Source organism: Epinephelus moara, chromosome 6 (assembly GCF_006386435.1).
Source record: "Epinephelus moara isolate mb chromosome 6, YSFRI_EMoa_1.0, whole genome shotgun sequence".
Lineage (NCBI taxonomy): Eukaryota > Metazoa > Chordata > Actinopteri > Perciformes > Serranidae > Epinephelus > Epinephelus moara.
Window position 1 is genome coordinate 44,927,316 of NC_065511.1, and position 6,404 is coordinate 44,933,719.

General features: G+C 51.6%; 2 protein-coding genes across 4 annotated transcripts in view; one reads left to right on the top strand and one right to left on the bottom strand.

The window, feature by feature from the left end:
* Positions 1-6,404, top strand: part of LOC126392488 (chondroitin sulfate proteoglycan 5-like) — a 48,232-nt gene that overhangs the window by 35,887 nt on the left and 5,941 nt on the right. Inside the window, exon 5 of the mRNA XM_050047899.1 lies at positions 3,423-3,479. Coding sequence (XP_049903856.1) covers positions 3,423-3,479 — 57 coding nt within the window. The remainder of the gene's footprint in view (positions 1-3,422; positions 3,480-6,404) is intronic.
* LOC126391554 (uncharacterized) lies at positions 3,491-6,375 on the bottom strand. Of its 3 annotated transcripts, XM_050046401.1 has the most exons (5): positions 6,099-6,375; positions 5,800-6,009; positions 5,487-5,605; positions 4,964-5,008; positions 3,491-4,337 (listed from the first exon to the last, which is right to left on the bottom strand). In XM_050046401.1, exons 2-5 carry the CDS (start codon positions 5,962-5,964, stop codon positions 3,929-3,931), a joined length of 738 nt encoding a protein of 245 aa, XP_049902358.1. In that variant the 5' UTR covers positions 5,965-6,009; positions 6,099-6,375; the 3' UTR covers positions 3,491-3,928. The 3 variants fall into 3 exon arrangements, with proteins under 3 accessions (XP_049902358.1, XP_049902357.1, XP_049902356.1); XM_050046400.1 differs by lacking the exon at positions 4,964-5,008 and adding an exon at positions 4,697-4,741 and having other exon boundaries at positions 5,800-6,375; XM_050046399.1 differs by having other exon boundaries at positions 5,800-6,375.

Below are 6,404 nucleotides of genomic sequence, written 5' to 3' on the forward strand. Positions count from 1 at the left end.
CCACAAACCCCGCCCCTGGGACCCCTGACCCGCCCCCACCCCGATGCATGGGCATGAGTATTCTTCTTCTCTGATGCTACGAGGTGCTGAGGAGGAGTGGGCGGGGTCAAACTGCAAGGATCGATGACGGGAGTTTCCTGAAGTGGTGAATCTGACACTGACTCGTAGGAAACAGGAAACAGGAAGTTACACACACAGGTTTTATAATTTAAACCTTCTGAGCTCAGTGAACTCGTCCAGCTACACATCTTTATCTTCAGGCTTTAGAAATGCTGGGTGCAGGTTTCAGTAAATATATTTTAATATATGTTAATATAAACATGTGTGTCACCTGTTCGTCTGAGACCTGAGACAAAACCTTCAAGTTTTAATGTTGGTGTTTGTCCTCGCCGTGTCGACCGCTCACTGCATGTACGACTGGGCTGTTGCAGCTTGTTTCCATGGCAACCCAGTGGCTGTCAGGTCTGATAGTTTGATGGTGTTTATTGATTCAGTTCCTGCGGTTTATCACTTATTGATCGTCACACACACATTCAGAGCTGAGGTGTGTTCTAACCCTTTACAGGTCAGCAGGTGTGACCTCTGACACTGACACGTGTTCAACAACACGTCCACCACGTGTTTAGACCGAGGAGCAGACGCAGCACAAACACCCTGACACCAGTCACCAAACCAGAGGAAACTCCTCCCACAATCCTCGGCTGCGAGACCGCCCACCCCCTCTCCCATCACCTCCTCTGACACTAACATGCGTCACCTGGTGGTCATGTCAGCCACTGCAGCGCTGCTTCGCTCCCTGTTTATCAGCGTTTCACAAGATGTCTGCTGTTTATCCTGGGGGGGTGATTGGGTCATTGTGATGTCACTAACAGGTAAGATAAAGGTGAGGGACCTTTGTGACACATGGTGAACAGGATAAACATCTGAGATGCAACAGACAGGTGACTCACTAACCTGTGATGTCATCATTGTAGCAGCATGAGTAATCGTAGTGACTGACGTAGAGTTTGTTTTGTTTGAGTCTTTTTCAGATGTGGTACCACCCTCTAACTCCACCCGTAGGTCTTCTAAAACTAAAGCAGCTGATTGATTCTTTATCAGTCTCATTTCAACATTGACCCATCTCATCTCTTCAGAGGTGACTCATCTTAACCCCGCCCCCTACACACTGAACATCCCAAAATACATCCATCATTACCTTCTAACGACATCTCTAAAATCTCAACCTCCCAACTCAACACCACCCAGAATCTCCACCTGTCCACTGGACTGAAGAGTGTTTGGAAAACTTTAACGGTTTGTTTTAGCAGATGTAAAGGAGCCGTGTGTCGGATTTACAGACTGTCAGTGAACCTTTCACACACCGCTCCTTTAAAGGACCCTGCTGAAGTCAAAGTTGGACATGAAGGCGTTGTTCTGCCGCCACTTTAATGCTGTTCAGCTGACGGACAGATGGGGGCAGTATTGAGCCAAAAACACCGTTACTGGCTATGTTCAAACTTGTATGCTCGTGTTTACAACACAGGAAGTGATGCACAGGAAGTCGTGCCGTCTCCTCGAGTACGGTAACGTGACCCCATCTAAAATGTAGTAACGAGTCAGATACGACAGGACAGGAGACGGCAGGTTAACAAACATTGAGGTAAACATGGAGGGTAATATGGCTCCACACAATATGATGGATTGATTGATTGATTGATTGATTGATTGATTGATTGATTGATTGATTGGGGAGCGCAGTAACAATAGTTTTCTTTATGAGTTCACAGAAAAACGACCTGATTCACTGACTCGTTTTTTATTTGATAACTTTTTTAATTATGAAAATGAAACTTGGTTTCTGAGACTTTTATTATTCTGCGTTTGGTCAGATATTTTACAAACCAAAGAAACGTCACTGACCATCAAACTGTTCGCTTCAGTTTCCTCTGTGTTATTAATGAGTCTGAACCTAGAGCTCCGAGATCTAAAGAGAGTCGACCAGTATCTGAGTGACATCATGAATCTCAGGTGTCTGATTGGTTTAAGTGAATCTCAGGTGTCTGGTTCAAGTGAATCTCAGGTGTTTGATTGGTTCAAGTGAATCTCAGGTGTCTGATTGGTTCACGTAAATCTCAGGTGTCTGATTGGTTCACTTGAATCTGTGAGTCATTCACATGTCGATCAGATGAACACAAACAGGTCACAGGTGATAAAACAGAAGTCAGATTTGATCCAATGTTTCAAATTTCAAAAAACGTTGGTCCTAAAACATGAAAAACATGATGTCCTCTACAGTGTCCACGTGAGACACAGTCTGTCCTCCTGTCCTAAAACAAACAACTTATTTCCATCTACTCTTCAGGTTTATTCTCTAACAAACCCCAAGCCCCCAAACCAAAAACCAAAAACTGAAGCCCACATCAACTCACCAACGTCCCCAAAATACTCCTGCTAATAAATCAGATCACCTCAGGTCCCCCAGCCTAACAGCCCCCAGTGTCCATGACAGGACGCAGGACATCCTCAGCTCAAATACCCAAACTTTATTGACCGTGTTAGAAAAAGTCGCTGTCATCCTCTGACTGACTGTAACAGCTGAGACAAGATCAGCTGACATCACTCTGTTTATCTGTCCTCCTCCTCTGCCTGTCTCTACCTGTCTCTGCCTGTCTCTACCTGTCTCTGCTTGTCTCTACCTGTCTCTACCTCTCTTTACCTGTTTCTGCTTGTCTCTACCTGTCTCTACCTGTCTGTGCCTGTTTCTGCCTGTCTCTACCTGTCTCTGCCTGTCTCCGCCTGTTTCTGCTTGTCTCTACCTGTCTCTACCTGTCTGTGCCTGTTTCTGCCTGTCTCTACCTGTCTCTGCCTGTCTCTACCTGTCTCTGCTTGTCTCTACCTGTCTCTGCCTGTCTCTGCCTGTTTCTGCCTGTCTCTACCTGTCTCTGCCTGTCTCTACCTATCTCTGCTTGTCTCTACCTATCTCTACCTGTCTCTACCTCTCTCTACCTGTCTCTACCTGTCTCTACCTGTCTGTGCCTGTTTCTGCCTGTCTCCGCCTGTCTCTACCTGTCTCTACCTGTCTCTGCCTGTCTCTACCTCTCTCTACCTGTCTCTACCTCTCTCTACCTGTCTCTACCTGTCTCCGCCTGTCTCTACCTCTCTCTACCTGTCTCTACCTCTCTCTACCTATCTCTACCTGTCTCCGCCTGTCTCTTCCTGTCTCTACCTGTCTCTGCCTGTCTCTACCTGTCTCTACCTGTTTCTGCTTGTCTCTACCTGTCTCTACCTGTCTCCGCCTGTCTCTACCTGTCTCCGCCTGTTTCTGCTTGTCTCTACCTGTCTCTACCTGTCTCTGTCTGTCTCTGCTTGTCTCTACCTGTCTCTACCTGTCTCTCTCTGAGGACACCTTTATAACCCTCTGCCCGTCCCCCTCCCCTCAGAAAACCATGAGCAGATACACCTGGGAGTGTAAGACCAAAGAGGAGTCCGACTGTGAGGTAAGACCTGATCCCAGAGTCCTGCCCCCCTTCTCTCATTGTTACTGTGGCCCTGTCAATCATCTTCTCTGAACCAATCTGAGCCCTAAACCCCTCCCTAAATACCACGCCCACTACCACGCCCGCCCCCTTAAATCAGAACAGAAACATGACGTCCTCATCAGAGACAGGTCCACACATGTTGCGTCCCTTGTTAGACTTGAGTAACGTGTCTCAGTGGACTGAATTAGTTGAATGAGGTCTTTCTGTGAGATGTTCACTGACCTCTGACCTCAGTGTCCATTAAGACAAAGACGCTCAGCAGAGTGAAATCTGAGCGTCAGTCAAAGACAGACACAGAGTTCAGGTCTTTTCACACCAGGGACCAAACAAAGTCTCTCAGAGACGAAGTGAAGCTCAAGTGTCCTCAGTCTTCTGTCCTCAGTGTCTCCTCTGCTGTGGACACTGAATCAGCTCAGACAGACAGATGGACACAGAGTCCACTTGACCAGAGTCCCCCTGACCAGAGTGCACTTGACCAGTGTCCACCTGACCAGTGTCCATCTGTCCAGAGTCCACCTGACCAGAGTCCATCTCACCAGAGTCCACCTGACCAGTGTCCATCTCACCAGAGTCCACCTGACCAGAGTCCACCTGACCAGAGTCAAACTGACCAGAGTCCACTTGACCAGTGTGCACCTGACCAGAATCCACCTGACCGGTGTCCACCTGACCAGAGTCCACCTGACCAGAGTCAAACTGACCAGAGTCCACCTGACCAGAATCCACCTGACCAGAGTCCACTTGACCAGTGTCCACCTGACCAGAGTCCCCCTGACCAGTGTCCCCCTGACCAGAGTCCCCCTGACCAGTGTCCACCTGACCAGAGTCCACCTGACCAGAGTCCACCTGACCAGAGTCCACCTGACCAGAGTCCACCTGACCAGAGTCCACCTGACCAGAGTCCACCTGACCAGAGTCCACCTGACCAGAGTCCACCTGACCAGAGTCCACCTGACCAGAGTCCACCTGACCAGAGTCCACCTGACCAGAGTCCACCTGACCAGAGTCCACCTGACCAGAGTCCACCTGACCAGAGTCCACCTGACCAGAGTCCACCTGACCAGAGTCCACCTGACCAGAGTCCACCTGACCAGAGTCCACCTGACCAGAGTCAAACTGACCAAAGTCCACTCAACCAGAGTCCCCTGACCAGAGTCCCCCTGACCAGTGTCCACCTGACCAGAGTCCACCTGACCAGAGTCCCCCTGACCAGTGTCCACCTGACCAGAGTCAAACTGACCAAAGTCCACTCAACCAGAGTCCCCTGACCAGAGTCCCCCTGACCAGTGTCCACCTGACCAGAGTCCACCTGACCAGTGTCCACCTGACCAGAGTCAAACTGACCAAAGTCCACTCAACCAGAGTCCCCTGACCAGAGTCCCCCTGACCAGTGTCCACCTGACCAGAGTCCCCTGACCAGAGTCCCCCTGACCAGTGTCCACCTGACCAGAGTCCACCTGACCAGAGTCCCCCTGACCAGTGTCCACCTGACCAGAGTCAAACTGACCAAAGTCCACTCAACCACAGTCCCCTGACCAGAGTCCCCCGACCAGTGTCCACCTGACCAGAGTCCCCCTGACCAGCGTCCACCTGACCAGAGTCCACTTGACCAGAGTCCCCCTGACCAGAGTCCACTTGACCAGTGTCCACCTGACCAGTGTCCATCTGTCCAGAGTCTACCTGACCAGAGTCCATCTCACCAGAGTCCCCCTGACCAGTGTCCATCTCACCAAAGTCCACCTGACCAGAGTCCCCCTGACCAGAGTCAAACTGACCAGAGTCCACTTGACCAGTGTGCACCTGACCAGAATCCACCTGACCGGTGTCCACCTGACCAGAGTCCACCTGACCAGAGTCAAACTGACCAGAGTCCACCTGACCAGAATCCACCTGACCAGAGTCCACTTGACCAGTGTCCACCTGACCAGTGTCCCCCTGACCAGAGTCCCCCTGACCAGTGTCCACCTGACCAGAGTCCCCCTGACCAGTGTCCACCTGACCAGAGTCCACCTGACCAAAGTCCACTCAATCAGAGTCCCCTGACCAGAGTCCACCTGACCAGTGTCCACCTGACCAGAGTCCCCCTGACCAGCGTCCCCCTGACCAGCGTCCAACTGACCAGAGTCCACCTGACCACTGTCCACCTGACCAGAGTCAAACTGACCAGAGTCCACCTGACCAGAGTCCCCCTGACCAGAGTCCACCTGACCAGAGTCCACCTGACCAAAGTCCAATCAACCAGAGTCCCCTGACCAGAGTCCCCCTGACCAGTGTCCACCTGACCAGAGTCCCCCTGATCAGCGTCCCTCTGACCAGCGTCCAACTGACCAGAGTCCACCTGACCAGAGTCCCCCTGACCACTGTCCACCTGACCAGAGTCAAACTGACCAGAGTCCCCCTGACCAGAGTCCCCCTGACCAGAGTCCACCTGACCAGTGTCCATCTGACCAGAGTCCCCCTGACCAGTGTCCCCCTGACCAGTGCCCACCTGACCAGTGTCCACCTGACCAGAGTCAAACTGACCAAAGTCCACTCAACCAGAGTCCCCTGACCAGAGTCCCCCTGACCAGAGTCCACCTGACCAGAGTCCCCCTGACCAGTGTCCACCTGACCAGAGTCAAACTGACCAGAGTCAACCTGACCTGAGTCCACCTGACTAGTGTCCACCTGACCAGTGTCCACCTGACCAGAGTCAAACTGACCAAAGTCCACTCAACCAGAGTCCCCTGACCAGAGTCCCCCTGACCAGTGCCCACCTGACCAGAGTCCACCTGACCAGTGTCCACCTGACCAGAGTCAAACTGACCAAAGTCCACTCAACCAGAGTCCCCTGACCAGAGTCCCCCTGACCAGTGTCCACCTGACCAGAGTCCACCTGACCAG

Bases quoted from the DNA above. Each gene is read 5' to 3' on its own strand.
- LOC126391554 (XM_050046401.1), bottom strand. From the start codon at position 5,964: ATGGACACTGGTCAGGTGGACTCTGGTCAGGGGGACTCTGGTCAGGGG. The intron at 5,606-5,799 runs GTGGACACTGGT...GACGCTGGTCAG, and splicing joins ATCAGGGGGACTCTGGTCAG to GGGGACTCTGGTCAGGTGGA. The intron at 5,009-5,486 runs GTGGACACTGGT...GACTCTGGTCAG, and splicing joins GTCAGGGGGACTCTGGTCAG to GTGGACACTGGTCAGGGGGA.